At 36.0% G+C, this 15,748-nt stretch overlaps 2 protein-coding genes and 1 long non-coding RNA gene across 3 annotated transcripts in view; 1 reads left to right on the forward strand and 2 right to left on the reverse strand.

Annotated features, from left to right (window-relative positions):
* Positions 1-1,611: 1,611 nt before the first annotated feature.
* The window catches only part of LOC137391756 (tyrosine-protein kinase Src42A-like), a 216,268-nt gene continuing 202,131 nt past the window's right edge, over positions 1,612-15,748 (reverse strand). Inside the window, exon 9 of the transcript XR_010978164.1 lies at positions 1,612-1,623. The gene's annotated coding sequence lies outside the window, so the exon portion shown is untranslated. The remainder of the gene's footprint in view (positions 1,624-15,748) is intronic.
* On the reverse strand, positions 1,700-15,321 carry LOC137391758 (leucine-rich repeat-containing protein 74B-like). Its single transcript, XM_068078292.1, has 13 exons — positions 15,185-15,321; positions 14,682-14,818; positions 14,188-14,265; positions 10,137-10,315; positions 8,488-8,595; positions 8,158-8,251; positions 7,930-7,979; positions 7,180-7,347; positions 6,543-6,737; positions 5,377-5,472; positions 4,163-4,271; positions 3,111-3,253; positions 1,700-1,876 (listed from the first exon to the last, which is right to left on the reverse strand). The coding sequence occupies exons 2-13, from the start codon at positions 14,791-14,793 to the stop codon at positions 1,775-1,777; spliced, it is 1,434 nt and encodes a 477-aa protein (XP_067934393.1). The 5' UTR covers positions 14,794-14,818; positions 15,185-15,321; the 3' UTR covers positions 1,700-1,774.
* On the forward strand, positions 1,814-4,371 carry LOC137391759 (uncharacterized). The gene is made up of 3 exons (XR_010978165.1): positions 1,814-1,856; positions 3,144-3,454; positions 4,180-4,371. It is a non-coding gene; the product is annotated as an uncharacterized lncRNA (long non-coding RNA).

Below are 15,748 nucleotides of genomic sequence, written 5' to 3' on the forward strand. Positions count from 1 at the left end.
AACCTCGGTTCTCGAACACAATCCGTTCCAGAAGGTTGGTCGAAACCAGAGTTGTTTGAGATCCGAAACAGGTTTTCCCATTAGAATTAATATATATATAAGTTTTAATCCGTTCCAACACCCTGAATGTTTACCTTTTTAGTATTTTATACATTATTTTATGCATGAAGTTGCACATTAAAATGCTGACCAACACATAAAAAAGCAATGTAGATCTCAGAAAATGTTAATCAAAATGGCAAAGACACAAATAACATAAACGTAAATGTAACCCAGGCTAATCGTACGTTCGCGTTGTCGTAATCTTCCATACGAAAGATTATGCTAACATGAACGTGTAAAAATAAAAAAAAGTATAAAGAAAAGAATTATGAATAGGATTTTTTACTCGGCTACAGGATGTTCTTTTCTCTTAAAATATCTATCCAATGACACTTGCTTCTGCCTTCTTTTTAGCACTTTTTGGAAGTGGTTCATGATAAAGTCGTTAAAGTCATTGATGACTCTGGTGGCTGCAGCTTTATTGGGGTGGTGGAGTTCGACGAAATTCTGTAACTCGGCCCATTTGTTTAATCTCGAACAATGCGACAACAGTTGGTCACGGAGAGAGCGATCTACACCCGTACGCTGCTCAGCATCCCACCCTCACATACGCACTCAAGCGTTGTACCGGCGTTCGAACTTCGATTTTTGTTCGAACTATGAAGCAAGAATTTCTCGAATTGTTTGTTCGGACTCCGATTTGTTCGAACTGCGAGTCGTTCAAAAACCGAGGTTCCACTGTATTTCAAGTTGATCTCTAAAGTCACAAAGTCTTGGCTACTGATATCGTGTAACGCGATGTCTTTGGATAACATTTTCCTTTGGATTTCAAGTTGACAAATCTCTTTTATTTTACCAGCCAGGCTTCAACGGATGTGCCATGTAACTGCTCGATGTTGCAAACAATTATGTGTAGACAACTTTTAATACAATATATCTATAATTTATCTAGCCAAACATCATACTTAGCCTCTAAATTGACCTAGTTTTTGCTTTACGCTTGACAACTCCTTGATGTGCAGCACGCACCTGCTCAATCATGTCTAATCAACATCTTGCTGGAACCACCATCCTTTAATCATATATAGTCTCTTTACTCATGGTCAGGTGACTACATCAAAGTAAGTGTGTAGAGGTGTGTTAGTCCCACTCATGAGCTTAGACTAACCTTGCAATGCTTGGTAGATTTGGAGTAAATTAAATGTAATTGAGCTTATAATGCTGGTTGGTTTATAAAGGTTTTAGCTATGAATTAAAATTAAGGTCAAACAATTAAACACTTGAGCTGTGTTATACAGGATAGCTGATCCACTACTGCTGTAGAATAAGATGCAGGACCTCGATGGACACCTCAGACAGCCATTGCCCTGACAACAACTAAACAATATATCGATCCTGTGTAGTCTGCTATCATTTCTTAAGGGTTTAAGCAAAACTACCTAAATGTTCTTGTGAGTTCACTTGTTGGGACAGGCATCACTTTTATCCCTAGCAACCAACGAGTCGATATCTTTGACCATAATTTTATATTTCATACTAGTTTATGATAAAATAGTGTGCTATAGCAAGTGCGCTGTAACGCTGTGGAGAAATAAAAATATCATAAATATTTAGCTGAATATACAAAATTTATTAATGAAATACATTTGACTAGTCTTAGTTACATCTCTTTGTAGGAAGATCATCTCAAGCACGGAGAACATTTCCATAAACAGCTACAGTTTTAGACATGCTAGACTATGATTGCCTTTATGTCTATAGTCTCTGCAGTAGTACCCTCTCCAGTTAGGTAGAGCTGGTCCAATTGTGATGGGGTAAGTGTGAGCCCTATTCTCTACAAAAGATAACACACTGCTTTCCATAACTAGTAACTCTGGTGAGGACCTCAAGAAAATTCATAAACCGAAGATTTATGAGTTTTTAAATGTTAAATTTATAAAGATGAATCTAGCTGATGATCAGCTGCTGTTCAACTGCTTGATATATATTTACAGATAATTCAAGTTTTGTTAGCTTTAAAGCACATCTTATATCAGTACTTTTATCATATATTTCAGTACTTCAGAGTCTTGGCTTTCGATTGAGCCTATATTCAATACACAAAGAATAATAGAACTATGAAAAGCAGGGTGTCAAAAGTATGTCCTGCAATAAAAAAGACTTGGTTGTGGTTCCCACAATGTGATGTCATAATTATCACTTGGCCTTGGGTCATCGATCCCTTTCGCTGCCATTGAGGCTGCGCTTTTCTGTGACAATGGTGCTCTTAAACCCAGTGAGCGCTAATAATAAACTAGGATTCTAGATAATCAACAATGCCCGGGGATCGTGCTAACGCCCGGCCAGTAATAACACATGTTCTGGGTTAATAGATTTGGGGTGATTGTTAGTTTGCTTTTTTCATCCTTTCGTTCATTTTAAACATTTATAGTAATTATTATCACATCGTTGTATATATATATGATTCTAAATGCTTTCTAAATATGATCATGCTTCAATAAATTTACTGTCGTTGATAAAGGTAATGAAATCACATCAATTAAATTTTGACCTGCAGTGGCGTGGCCCTAGGATTATATGTAAATCGCACTTTCACAAGATCACGCAATGCTTGAAATTAATTAGCCGCAGTCGTGCCCCTCAACATCACAATAAATAGAGAGCCCTAGTGCATAATATCATCGGGAAAATATAGTATGGTGCTTGGAATCTGAGCTATTTATCATAGAAATAGTCTGTACATGGAAAGCTAATGACACTGATTCCTTTGTCATCTTCACTGGTTCTCTGGAGTTGTCCTACCTTCGCCTGCCATTAGCGTCATTATCGTAGTTGATAAATAAACAGTAGGAGCACACAACACTGAATATGAAAATTGTGACATCATAATTTCCAAGCCTATACCATTAAACATTTTTGCGGTAGAGCTCTGGGGAAATCCTATAAACACCAACCAATGTTTGTCTCACCATGTCAAACAATGGCTCATTTGAAAGCCAAGATATTGAAGAACCTGAATAAACTGAAATAGTACTTATGTAATTGATGTGCTTTAACTCAAGGCAAACCTTTAGTAACGTCTGCAATTCTTCTTTTCGTAGGTGACCTGTAGAGCTTATGAAGGGATCGAAAGAAAGCCTTTTCAGATTCAAGTACCAGCGGAGTAATTCGAGTGGGTTGCATTGCTTTATCAGCTGCTGCTCTTCTTCTGCTGCCAACATGCAGAGTTACAGATAAACACCTCATTTCAAACATAGCTGTGCTGCCTCAGTACTTTCAGAACGCCATTTGGTTATAAAAAACTAACACAAATTGGCTTGCTTAGATTTCCTCTCTCAAGCCATATAACACCTGCTGACCCTGACTGCTGTGACAAAAGATAACAGTGTAAAGCTGCTATAACTCAACGAAGGTAGGTAAGATCTAACTGAATACCTGGCACCATTAAATTCAGCGGCTCAACTGTTAAAGTGTTATATGTGGTGTTCTGTTTTCGTTGGCTCTCTCATAACACGAATATGTCAGCAAAATAAGGCTAAGCTCGCAGGCAAACCTTACCTTGCGATTTACTGAACAAATGCGAACTTTCCAGCAACTAATTTCCTTTTTGTGATGTCTGAAATTTCTCAAAACTCTGCAATTTTGTAAATAAGCAAATGTGCATAAATTGCTCCTTTATTAAGTTAGTTTCTATGATGTTTGAATAATATTAAACGGAGCTTTGTGTCTTTCTTATACAGTTTAAAATCTTGGATCCCAAGAAGGCTATAGTATTAGTCTTCCTGGGATCCAAGACTAGTGGTACAAATAGAAAGTACTTCTTTCAATTCTCTCAGTTTTATATTGATTGTATTGATCTGATGTCGCTAGCAGTTTGATTAACACTGTGGGAGCACACCATGATATGACTCTATGATCACCATCATATTTTACATCTCTGGTCTGCACATACCTTTTGTCATTTTATGTGCGAAAAATGCATGTATGATGCATGGAAGACGGAGAGGGTGTGAGAAAAAGTGTATAGGCAGAGAGAGCCTTTATGTGTGTCAATATTTATGGAGTCATGTAAGTGGCCCATACTTCATATTATACACAGACTTATTATGCATAGACTTACCCATAGTTCCATTGTAGGTTACGATATCTCCATGATTAAATTTAAATACGGATCTGCTTCCTTTAATCTGCTGTGCGAAGAACTGAACAGACCGAAAGATGAGGATTCCCTGAAGAAAACAAAATATTTGCACCAAACATTTCACAGACATTCTCCATAGACAGCTCATGAAAATTTTACATTCTTAACTTCTCATCTTATTAGTAATTAAAAAGTTAAGGGAAATACATGTTATGTGACACTTACTCTTGATGGTTAGTTTTCTTGTAATTTTAATGCATGACAATATAACTGTATTTGTATGTATGCATAATTTTTTTTGTTACTCAACAGAATAGTGTTTTTCATTACATGCCAAAAGGAAAAAATGAAAAGACAGTATTCAGGAATTGTTAAGTGAGTTGAACAAACATGTTTTGAAAGTTGGGAGTCGAATAATGTTGCGTGAGTCAGGATAGTGAATTGAGTGGTTGTAGTAACAAAATGTTCGTAAACTGAAATATGTGATAGCGAATACAATAAGTTGGTGTCATGAAAATAGAAAATTGTGTTTGTCATCATATGTGTGGAAGGATACAAACAAATATTCTGGGCATGGTTTACGCAAGATTTGAAACTTGTAACACAAATGTGGAAAATAGCAAATTTGGTATAAGGCTTTGCTCAAAGATTTTGTTGAAGTTCAAAGATTGTGTGATGTGATTGGCGGAAGTGTGGTAAGTTACGATACGTGATCGGCAGTACACAAGTCTTAGTATAGATTTCTGTAAGAGTAATGTTCTTTTCTACAGTCCGTATGGTGAGACAGGGAAATGTATATGCACAAATTTAAATCCTCAGCTAGTAGACGATTATTGCTTTTGTGTTTGATGGCATTACTATTACATTTTTATGAGCTAAAACTGCATACATTTCTACATAGAAAGGTTATTATTCAAAGTAACAATAAAATTATTTACTGTAGTCAGATTTTCATATGAGCAGACCACATCCAATTGCAAACAAAATTAAACACGACTGAACACAAATAAATTCATGCAATGGGAAGTTGTGTAATATTTTGCTAATTTGAGTGCTTTGATGGCTGGTAGTTCATAGTAAACATACTGTTTTAATAGTAAATATACAGTTTTAATAGTAAATTTAGTTTTAATAGTAAAAGAAACAGTTATGTAATGTCACGTGACCTCGTCAAATAGGATATACACACTTACCGACATGTCAAGAAAGTTAAGAGCTCTGCCTTCATTTCTCCGTATGGCTTGTAGTAGAGTTACTAGGGTGGAAGAGTTGATTGTGTTGTAGCTCATCTGCTCAGTAAAATACAAGGTAATAGCAAACTAGAATTTTAAATACCCTGACTAAATAAATGAATGTGTAAATGACCCATTCATTTCAATGTGTCATTGTGTACAATTACATAATAATGTGAACTAATATTGTACAAAATAATTCTATAGACAACAAGGTAGACACATAGGTTCACTCTTAACTAGGTTGTATATGTTCATGAAAGAGAGCTTACACAGTGAATTTCGTGTTTGCCATTAATTAGGGTATGTTGCCATGATTTAACTAGAACCTTTTCCGCAAGATGATAGGAGTTGTTTCCTACTTTTACTCACTTAATTAATTCACCAATCATCAACATGATGCATTGTCAGATGTTTCTTGGGTTAGCTGAAAAATTGTTGGTTGGGTCTCAATCTTCAATTTACTGCTAAAGCTTTCAAGTTGAATTGCATTAGAACCGCTTTCATTTTAGTATACTGAGAAAACTACAGGAAATCATAGTTTTCATCATTTAAGCATCCTTTTTGAGTACACCCCTCATAGTGAACAAATCTGGAGAAGATCAGAGTAATTTATAGAGAGAGTAATGTCACAAGGAGAGCATGAAAGGGTCGAACATGGCTCCTTCTATTTCCGGTGACACCACTCTGTAGTTGCTTTGTGGAACTGAAGAGAATTGTAACATCGGCCAAAGTATAAACCTAAATCTATTTAAAAAACTGGTTGTCAAGTTAATCACAAACAGCTCATTTAGCAGTAAATATAACATCGTGTTTTTTAGACACACATAGCCAATGTCTGAGCAATGTGCGTAGAGAGTTATGTCTCTGAAAGTATAGCAGGAACCATGTTGGATCCATTCATGCTCCCTCGGTGACACTACTTCTAGACATTGCTGTGAAGCAGATTTGTGTGTATGATCTAATTTATTTAGATCATATTTAATAATCATTACTTATACTAGCAGCGGGAGTAAGTAAGAATAAATAAACTTTACAAGTTGATAGAACTTACAACCATGGCATTGAGGTGACTCACTGACCTGACCCTAGTACAGCGGTAGAACTACAAGTTTCACTTTGCTTACATTTAGACTCCTGAGCGAGTCGTTCTTGAGCAGCGCTGGAACAAGGAGCGAAGCATCCAGATCTTTAATCCGTGAGTTACTGATGTTCAGGAACATAAGTGAGTCATTGTTCAACAACATGGCTGACAAAGCCTCACAGCCATCTCTAGCGATGCCGTTCATTGCCAGATTCAGACTCTTCAACATCACATTCTCCTGTTGTGAAGGAACATAACTATCTCGTGAAATTAAAGGTGAAAAAATCTCGCAAATAAATTTGCAAAACAATTAGAAATTCATCTCTGCTTATCATGTATTTATTAAATCTTCATGCTTGACTACTTATGCTGTGGCATGTTAATGACTAGTGACTAGGGTAGCATTGAGCTCCATTTCCTGTAAGTAACGTTATCTTTTACAAGAGTAAAAATTCATGTACACTCCACATTTTTATGCATTTAGCACACATAACCAGATCATGCCAATAACTAACCAAAGGGCTGAGTTAATCTCATATATGTAGTATGGCTTTCGTGCTTCAACGTTTTATTTGCAGCTTAGAATTGTGTCCTCGTGTCAAGAGCCAATAAATCCCACCTAAATGTGGATAGTTCTAAATTATCGGTATGCAAATAAGCAAACTGCATGAATTACTAACCTTGACAGCTTTGGCGATGTGTACAATTCCTGATGGCCGAATCTTGTTCCAGCTCAAGTCTATAGATTTAAGATAGTCGTTGGCAGCAATGGCCTCAGCTAAGTAAGCTGCTCCTTCATCACTTATGTTATTGTAGCTGAGATTGAGGTCCTGCAGCACTGCGTTGTACTACAAGTTAGCACAAGCACACCACTTCATCTATCTAACTCAGGATGCTGGCAAGTATTACACTGCTGATTACTACAGCAGCACGTGACGCACAACAGCATTCAGACCATGTATGCAGTATTCCTATTGGTAGGTAGCATGCATGCATCATTCTGATTGGTGGGGGTACTATGTATGCAGCAATCTGATTGGTAGGTATAAAAGCTTGAAAAGCAGTGGTCAATGACAAACTTGTATGGTTACAAATTAGCATGCTATATGAAAATGCAATATAAAAATCAATTTGTTGGTTTTATAAGTTAGCTCTATTAAACATAAAAACAAACTAGAAACTCAAGCTAGCACTTTTGCGCAAAAAATTTATATTTCCTGTATATGCTCTGAGCAAGTGTTTAGTTATACAAATAGATGTAAGTTGGCATGAGACAAAACATTAGTATTTCTCATTTTAAAAAATGTTATAAAATAGGTCTTCTTATAAAAAGTTAATATTATGTTCCTTAATTAACATAATATTAACATAAGTTATTAACTGAGTACTATACATGTATGTATTAAATAAACATAATTATTAATACTTACCAGCAGCATGCTAGCTACGTAGGAAGCATCTACATTCTCTAGGTTGTTACCTTCAAAATAGTAATTTAGCAATAAAGTTTATCAAACCTTTTGGGATTTGAAATTTGAACTGGCAGCTGTCTTCAACATTGGGAAATTGCAACAAAAAGGTGACTCATGTATATAGACACATACACAGACATTCAACATACTCTTCATATGGGTTTTCAACATAGATTTGTGGATTACCTGCTAAACTCAGTTTTGTGAGAGTTGTGCTCACTTTGATGGTGTTACACAGTTCCATGATGCCTTCACTGTCAAACCTGTTCTCATCCAGACTCTATAATAGATGGAATATAACAAAGTAGTTACAATAATTTTTTTCTAATGCCAGTTTATCCCCAAAGGTATTTTTTCTATATGCAATTAGTTTTTTATTGCTGCAAAGCTACGCACTTAAGGTGCTTTTAGATTTTGTAGGTAAGTGTGACAACAATTGCAAAAACATCAATCATGGAATTGAGCAGACAGTAAACACTCGCTCAGTTTTGTGCAGTAAAATAGGTAACAACAAACCAGAGAGCTGATGGCAACGTTCTCGGTGAGTAGCCAAGAGATATACTTGAGGGCTTTGCTAGGGAGGGCATTTCCATCTAGACAGAGTCTTGTTACTGTCACATTCACCTGCATGTCATATATTATAATGAGTGGTAACTTTCTATTTTGGTTACATTACAAAACTAATCTGCTCGTGACTAGACCAGCAAAACCTCAGAGTTAAACATTTGAGAGGGAATATTATTGATTCATTCCTAGCATAGAAACCACACTTTAGGGATAACACCTGATAGTGATGGTATGGTGTATGACTATCATAAATAAATAACCTCGAGTCTTTAATATTGAGTATGGCAACTTTTTAATCACCAAAAGTTTGATGTTAATACGGAATGATTGAAAATAACTAATAAACTGATAATTGGATGTTTATGTTATAGGATAATTGATTAGCTTCATAAAAGCCTTTGATATAGACCATACGACAGCATTATTCGTATGTATACTATTTCTTTTATATTTTTTTGTAAATTAATTACTACATTATATATTCTATTAAATATTGTTTTCCAAGAAGATGATGCATTGCTTTATGAGTTTCCCATTTGTGACTGGAGTCTGGCAAGTCTGAGCTTGAAGTGTCTCTCACTCAGTTTTGGTACACCTTACACCTTACTCCATTTTCTGCGAGACTTGTTCCAGGAGCACTGCTAATTGCTTGGGTCATACTGTCTTTAATACGATTTTAATCATAGTGTACAATAACAAGTATAAATAGTTGATAAATAATAATAAATATGATGTTATTGGTTATAGAGAGTATTTGTATATATTAAAATACCATTCACGACTAGCTTCTAGAGCAGTGGTTCTCAACCTTGTTGGACATACTGAACCCACTAGTTTTATATGCGGTTTCACTAAACCCTTCCTTATTAAAAAATTAAAAGAATTCACATTCAAGATACAAGTATATGTTTTACTCATAGACCTATTAACTATACAGTATAGTTAATAGGTCTATGGTTTTACTCATGTAAAAATGATCTTGTATTAACATCACTGTGTTCAAAAAACAAAACCAATACAATGCATGAACTCAGAACAAATTACATTTCTGTTTACAGAGACACAACCTTGCGAATTAGCGTGACTTCTGCATGACTTCGAGAGGCCAGTTCAGAAACACATAGCTTTGCTTTTACAAATACCACTCTCATGTCAGTTTCAGAGCAAAGTTTGTTTCTTTTTTTCATTTTCAAGTTCAGCATCCTCGCAAATGATTGCTCACAATGATGTGGTGCAATATTTGTTGTTGAGTAAACATCGACAATGTATTTAACCAGCAAAATATGAAGTTTAAGCGTGTTTAGGTAAGCAACAAATGAATATGTCTTATTGCTCTAAGATGCCCATTAAAGATGAGAGTATCTCCTGGTGGATATCGTTCAGAGAAATGGAATCAACGTTCGGTCCACCACTTATATGTCTTGAGACTGACTCACCAAACCCCTAAGGTTTGATAGAACCCAGAATAAGAACCGCTACCTTAGGTAACGGATCTACTGTCAAACTCTCCCGTGTCGTTATTACTCCATAACTATAGATTTGAACTCATGGTAAGCATCTTTGCTTCAAGTCACATGCACTGATCATAGACATCTCACCAATAAAGCATTTGTGATGCTCAAAGTTCCGTAAGCCGTTAAGCCTCTATTACGCACTTCTATACTTGTTCGCTCCATTAAAGCTTCACAAACATGTCTAATTGGGAGTTGTTTCAGCTTGCGACAGGTCTTGAGGTAGACATTTACTCCCAGGTTTTCGTACTCCGGCTTTTCACCTTCTACAATAGAGATATAAGCACAACACCTTCACTAGGTGTAAACACTGTACACATGATGAAATTTGGTTATGATTCTCATAGTTTGGAGAACATTCTCAAAATATTTAGAAAAACATCGCTTCTAGAACCACTCTTAATGCAGTTTTTGTTACCAAGGGTCTCTAGCCTTAGGTCTTACAGAACCAAATAGATTAGATTAAAGTGTTTTCACTGGACCCTCCCCAATGTGGCTTTTTTGTGGTTGTCTTTTGTGCTTGCTGACAAACTTATTTTTATCTAGAACCCAATGAATTCCCATGCTGCTACTCATGGTACACTGCGATATAATTGATAAGTCCCCTATTTCAGTCGTAATTCAGTGTTTGTTCGTGGTTTTAGTGACCGCCAAGGCTATATTATGTTTCAGTATTTTGGTAAGGAATTATATTAACACAGAAATGTATGTATGACCATCCGTGATCATAGAAAGTTGTTTTAAGTTCTCATGGTGATTTTTAAACATTAGCATGACCACATAGGTTACCATGCCAACCGATGCCTCTTACACAGAAGGCAATAGTGAGTTATTAAATTAGTACACTTTTATCTTGGTACATTTTTATCAGCTTTCATTACACAGAAACCGCAGTGTCAGACATAACATCATCATAACCATAAATGTACATTATAAAGCAATGATGCATGTCTCATCAAAGGTCACAGTGTCGTATAAGAGCCCATGTTTTATGCTTGACCACAGTAAAGCTAAGATAGACGTCCAGTTCTTCTGCTCTATTTCTGATGACCTGGTAACAATCTGGTTTTACCCGCTCTAAGCAGTCCAATTTACAGAATAGTCAGGTAGGAGTGTTTAAACTAATTGAAAAATGGTCTCCCAACAAATTGTTGTTAAAATAATAAATTAAAATTATATATTTAATTTTTTGAGACGAGGTAATGGATACATTGTTCCACTGTCACCACTTGCGACAGCTATGGAAGGTTTCATTTTTTGGATTTCCTTCACATAAGATCTTGAAATATAAATCAGGATTGTCATATTGGATGCCACAGCTGTTTTCAGATCTCACTTTAGATTTGATCATGATATCTGTGACCATTCCCAAAGCATCCTTTTTACATACTGATGATGGTGCAGTAGAAGTAAACTAAAGACAAAACTTTTTTCAGCTTCAAACCTGTTGACAAAATTTAATGATTTAGTTTTTGACATTTTTATTTGGTATATTAAACAAATGTTATGATTTTAAACCACATAAACTTATCTACAGTGATTAAATTTTTGGTTGGGCCAGTGACAAAAAAATAAAACAGCTGAACACACATGAATGCTGCCTAAAATGCTGCCTAAAGTTGTACAATATTTCTTTGACAAGCACCAGCCTTTACACAACCGACTAGTGTTGGGCCGGTATTGGGTTATCCGCTCTTACCGATACCGAGGAATTCTCGGTATCCGAGGAAACCAATCATTTTCGGTGTCAGCTAGGTATCCGCGGCCGATTTGATATGATCGGTATTTATCCGTAAAAGCCTATCGGTATATGGTTATACGGATATCCGAGAGATTTTTAAAACGCTTCATGACGAACATGCCAATCTCAGCATGCATTGGCGAACAAATTCAACAAAAATTTCCACGCTTACTGTATCTACTATTATATTACGTTACATTGATAATGCCACCAGCCTCGAAGGTTTGGGAGTTCTACACAGATGAGAGGACGTATAAAGACTCTAACGGGACTGGTCTCTAATTGGACTGCGTACAGGCCTGCCAACCTAAGAGTGGGGCAATGCGTGAGATTTGGTTTTGGAGCAATTGATGTATCAATGATAGTATATATAAAATTGTAGAAATTGGGGCAAAAATCTCCCCCATTTTCATTTTTTCTTTGGGGTGATTGCGTGATTCTCACGCCCAATGCGTGAGAGTTGGCAGGTATGACTGTGTATAATTATGTGATTACATTACCTGATTACAATATGTGATAGTAAGATTTTTTAAAAACTGTTTCAGTATACTTAACAAAGAGAGCCCATTGCTATTATCTATCTGTTCTTTATTATACATAACGTTTGTATCAATAACGATATTTTTAATAGAATAAACAATAAAAACATCTATCATGAAAATTATATTTCCATCTTTCTTTGTTGGCTTTCTAAAACAAGGAGTCTCTTTGCCGTAACAATATACTGCTGACTAAAGAATGTTTTTTTGCACAGGCTACTTTTTGCACAACGATAAAAATTGTTCGAGACAGTTATGATTTAAAGGTTAAATCATTTAAAGACACACTGATAACCACATACCGAACAATAGTACCGACATTACCGAACTTTCTTAGTTGGCAAAGGATACCGAAGATGGTAAATACCGAGGATATCGATACCGGGAAAACCGATAAAAATGTGCAAGGATATCCGATCCGGCACTAAATTAGATACCGGCCCAACACTACAACCGACTGCTGACGACCTCAACAATGCAGCCAGTTAAAAGGGCATTATGCAATCTCAAATCAATAACTTTTATATAGAGCCAATAACAATTACACTCTAGTGCACCTTCATTATCCGAGTAATATAATCTGAATAATATTATCCTGATTCTTTATCTTATTTTCGAATTACTCTTGGGTTGTGTATATTTAGACACTGCAAACTATTTACAGAAAAAATTAACATTCCATCATGCGTTACCAGTTTTCTTTTGATTTAAAATGCCTCCTCTTTTGTATTGGCTTGTTTATATTTCTTTTGTTATTTTAACGCTTGTCTCTCTATCAGTAGCTGTTGAGTCCACAAGAAATGCATACATATATCTTATTAACAGGTATCTGCTAGGCAGCTAGTAGAGTTTGATGCCTTCTAAAGATGTGACTGCTGACGGACTCATCGCATTAAGATGCTATTCTAAACGCTGACCCACTCAGCTACAACAATGCTGACCGTGTCGTGAGGGTTATAATGGATGACTGGTCAATATTGTCCATAGTAGGCAACTAGCAGTCGTCTACTATAATTGTCCTAAGGCAACTAGCAGACGTTAAACATAGATCAAAGGTTGAACAAGACTGCTATCATATAGACAGTGGCCTGGTTTCCAGAATCCTACAAATGTTCTACCTACTTTTATCGGAAAGTCAATGCTGCGAAAATAATCGCAAGACATTTGTTAGAGATAAAGTTGCAAGACTAAAAAGACGCCAGCATTACAATGAAGTCAGTAGAAGACCGTGAACAGAGCTTTAGATGTATCTTTTATTAAACATTGTAATGCACTTTTGTCAGATCACAGAGACATCCTTGTTATCTGAATAGAGATTCATGAAAACACTTGCAATTATTCAAATATGTAATATTTTTTTCATATAAACTGTTTATACGGCTAACTTAGCCAAATTATATATCAGTTTAGTAATGGAAAATGATATTTCTGAATGTGGGGATTGGCCAAATAAAAACTAGGGCTACATGTTAATGTTGGCCAAATAAAAACTAGGGCTACATGTTAATGAAAAGATTCACTGGTTGTCATGCCATGGCATTTAGCAGAATGCAAGGTCACCTCCAAGCAGCTTTGAGCAACCTTTTTTATAGGTATAGTACATGTATGTACACAGCAAGAGTTACCCAATAGTTTAGACAATTCTATGTTTACATTAACCGATGGATAAACTTATCTATAGCAATAATTAAGAACCATCTAAAATTAGGATAATATTATTCAGATAACAGTCGTGCCCGTGAGAGTGCAATTGTCATTAGCATTATATAAAGCTATTGATTTAAGATTGGATAAAGCACTTCAGCTACATGTATATGAATAGAAATGCACAAACAAGGAGTTTAACTAAACTGCCTACCATCTGGTTCAATGTCCGTGTCATATTCTTCTTCATCAGATTCAGGGAGATAGTAATGGCCTGGAACCACGGAAGATGCTGAAACTACCAAGCTGTAGTTAAAAACATTAAGATGGAAAGAGAGAGGAGAGTTATTGGTAAGGGTTTCACTAGTTTGTCTCCAAACATCAAAAAGACCGAACAAAAACAAGAAGCCAGTTTTGATAAGAGTCCAATTCTACAATAGGGAAACAACTCCAGGTTTTTAATAAACTCCAAGCCATGACTTAGTACATACAAAACTGCAACCCCAAAAGATTTAATAAGGCGCCATTTGCTAGTTTGTATGCGATGATCTGGACTATCAGTCTTGTATCTTTATGTAATTATGTACTTCTTATTTATACACTGCGCATCTATCATTCTGCTCTCAACAGCTCCAAATTGAACATTTGACAGAACAAATGCAAAAAGCTTTAATCTCTATAACACTCCATAACATAAAAGACAGCTACCTTCCCTGACCTCTTCCATGACCTTGAGCTGACTCGGTGTCATTGGTTTGGAGGCGGGATACCGTCTCTTGACTCGCATGAGGTTTGTTTGAAGTCTGTCATCGGTAGCCATGTTTTATCTAGATATGTTCACTTTTCTTTTCAAACACAAACAAACTGATAAAGCGAGTGGGTAGACATTTGTGTTTAGTATTTCAACAAAATTGTAAGATGGTGGAGCATAACCATTCGTGGATCATAGCTGTCATGTCATATTGAACTCCACGATCTGTTAGCTATGAAATAGCCTTTAACATGACAACCAAATATAATAGTATATGACAAAATAATAATATAGTAATAAAAAGTTAACTGAATATTGCAGTCTGCCTGTTTATATACACACGCACAAATGGAATAAATTTACATTTGCTTTCTTTGGATTTGGGTAATATTCAACGCATATTTACAACATTTGAGAAGTTTAGCTTTAGTATAAACTGTATGTAAGTATAGACACTTACCAGCAAGTCCCTCGACTATCTTAGTAGCAGAGATTAGACGACCATCTTAAACAAAGATGCAGCATTGTCTAAACTGAAGGAAGTGAACTTGTATCCAACAGAGAGAAAACAAAAGACGTTCTTAATCGAGGGAGCAATGCTATAAGTGATTATTGATTAGGCAGGCAGCCAGCGACAGGCTTAGATACCTTGTGTTGACTGTAGTAACGCAGCAGGTTGATAAGAGCTCGTGTTAAATGTCGTTAGCTATGATTTTTATCAAGGAGTTGCACGAAACAATGCCTTGGTACACAGAAGCAGTTATTAGCGCAAAGCAATCAATCAAAATTGGCTATCGCTAGTCAGGAAACAGCAACAAATTCAAACAGCGAACAAAGCCAGGGTGTGAACATGTTGGAAATCGAGTAAAGCAAACAGCAAGAAAATCAACTAGTTTACTCAGGTCTAGCAGCTCAGCGTATAATAAAGGTCAGTCTTGGCAAATACAAAGAAAACTGTAATGACTCGCAGAGTTATCTGCTTTTCTCACAAGAGGTTTTGGTCCACAAAATCTGCAGAAAAAAA

The sequence above is a fragment of the Watersipora subatra genome, chromosome 3, assembly GCF_963576615.1.
Source record: "Watersipora subatra chromosome 3, tzWatSuba1.1, whole genome shotgun sequence".
NCBI lineage: Eukaryota > Metazoa > Bryozoa > Gymnolaemata > Cheilostomatida > Watersiporidae > Watersipora > Watersipora subatra.

Bases quoted from the DNA above. Each gene is read 5' to 3' on its own strand.
- LOC137391758 (XM_068078292.1), bottom strand. From the start codon at position 14,793: ATGGCTACCGATGACAGACTTCAAACAAACCTCATGCGAGTCAAGAGA. The intron at 8,252-8,487 runs GTTTGTTGTTAC...CATCTATTATAG, and splicing joins ACGTTGCCATCAGCTCTCTG to AGTCTGGATGAGAACAGGTT. The intron at 1,877-3,110 runs GTTTGCCTTGAG...TATCTTTTGTAG, and splicing joins AATTGCAGACGTTACTAAAG to AGAATAGGGCTCACACTTAC.